This window comes from Hyaena hyaena, unplaced genomic scaffold (assembly GCF_003009895.1).
Source record: "Hyaena hyaena isolate Hyena2069 unplaced genomic scaffold, ASM300989v1 scaffold_777, whole genome shotgun sequence".
NCBI lineage: Eukaryota > Metazoa > Chordata > Mammalia > Carnivora > Hyaenidae > Hyaena > Hyaena hyaena.
This window is the reverse complement of record NW_024081407.1, coordinates 895,150-896,985: the sequence shown is the minus strand read 5'-3', so window position 1 is coordinate 896,985 and position 1,836 is coordinate 895,150. Positions and strand designations below refer to the sequence as shown.

Below are 1,836 nucleotides of genomic sequence, written 5' to 3'. Positions count from 1 at the left end.
TTCCATCGAATCAGACGTGCCATCTACTATTCCAAGGGCTGAGCCCCCTGCTCCTTGGAAGAACCAGAGTGGTTTCTCTTTGGAGAAAAACCAAAGACCTGCTTCCATTTATGTTCTGGATGAGATGAACATCACATCGTGGGACTCCGTAGGCACATATGGAGGGGAAAGCAAACACCTCCACAGAATTGCTGTGCAATTCCAGTCCAGCAAAAACGCACACAAGTGCTGACCGACGTGAACAGTGAGAGGAGAGAGCTGAGCCTGGAGAAGCACCTGGCTGACAGGTGTCGGCGAGTTGACGACTGGCTGTGCCTGGGGGGCTCCAGTCATCTGTGCTTTTTATCCTTCAGGTAACCAAAGAGCACCTCCAGGCCCCCCTCCACCAGCTCCGGCAGAGGCTTGGACAGCGGGTTGTGAGAAATGTGGAGCCCTTTGTCCATGGGATTCCAGGCAATCCGCCCCAGCCTCCACAGCAGGCAGAGCTCCTCAGGGAGGGTCTGGATGTCATTGTCATTCAAGTTCAGCAGCTCCAGGCCGCTGAGCAGGCAGAGCGCCCTGGGGAAGGAATGGATGTTGTTGCTCTCCGCGATGAAGATCTGCAGGCTGACCAGGCACTGGATGCTCTCGGCGATGTTTTCCAGGCGATTGGAGCCCACGTGCAGGAAGTCCAGCTCCTTGAGTGCAAACACGCAGACGGGGATGTGCGCAAAATAGTTGTTGCTCAGGTTCAGCTTCCTCAGTCGGGAGAGGTCGGCGAGGCTGGCGGGAAGCTGCGAGAGGCGGTTGTGCGACAGGCTCAGGACCTCCAGGCTCCTGCAGGCGCTCAGCTCAGCCGGCAGCTCGGTCAGGCAGTTCATGTTCACGAACAGCACCTTCAGGCTCTTGAGGAGGCTGATTTCTCGAGGCAGGCTCCGCAGGCGGTTCCCGCATACGTTCAGGACGACCAGGCGGCTCAGCCTCCCCACGTCGGGCGGGAGAGCCCTGAGCTGGTTGTGCGACAGATTGAGTTTCTGGACCTCAGACAAGCCCCACAGAAAGTCGGGGATGTCTGTCATTCCCTTGGTGACCAGGCTGAAACTGACGTGGCGCATGCCCCGCTTCAGCAGGGACCGGGGGTCCTTCCCCGAGAGCAGGGCGTCATCCCATGGGGAGAATTGCTGCCTCCCGCGCGGGCACACCACCCTCCTAGGGCCCTTGTCCCTGCAGCGGCCACTTGACGGCTTGGCCCCCATCTTCCTTCCTTTTTGCCCCCGGCCTCTGACGCCCCAAGGCTGGGATTGTGTCCCCCAGCTGCCAAAAGCCGAGCTGCCGCAGCCAGGGAGCCCACCCGAGACACCCCACCGTGGCCTGTCCCGGAGGGTGGATTTAGGTGGCTTCTCTCTGAGCACCCGGGCTGTAATGATACACTTGTCCCTGAGACTGCGGAACTGAACCGCTCGATTCCCTCTGAGTGCCACAAGGCAGCTGTCACTGTCATTCGGCCCGAGTTTTATTGGCCTGGTGCGTGCAAAGAGGTCACAGGGAGGCTGCGTCTCACTTCCCCCTCTCAGCTTTTCTTGGGTATCAGAGCTGAGCCAGCCATGGAGCAGCCCATCCCCCCAAAAGAAGCGAAGTGGAAAAGCAAAGCAGGCCGTTCGAGTGCCAAGCTGTGTGCGTGGGCTCGGGAACCCGCCCGGAACCCCTTCAGAGTGACGGCGAGCTTCAGGAATGCTGGCGACTGAAATTATGTTTCCAAGGCTAAGGATCGTTGGGTGATATCATGCACACCCGTTTCAAGCTTTGATGAATCGTGCAGTTGTGAAAAAGTAAGGGGAGGAGCCTGGACACCTGCAG

The 1,836-nt window shown here is 58.9% G+C and overlaps 1 protein-coding gene across 1 annotated transcript; it reads right to left on the bottom strand.

The window, feature by feature from the left end:
* Nucleotides 1–329: 329 nt before the first annotated feature.
* Nucleotides 330–1,235, bottom strand: LRRC30 (leucine rich repeat containing 30). The gene has a single exon (XM_039218724.1). The coding sequence runs from the start codon at nucleotides 1,233–1,235 to the stop codon at nucleotides 330–332; it is 906 nt and encodes a 301-aa protein (XP_039074655.1).
* Between the last annotated feature and the right edge of the window lie 601 nt (nucleotides 1,236–1,836).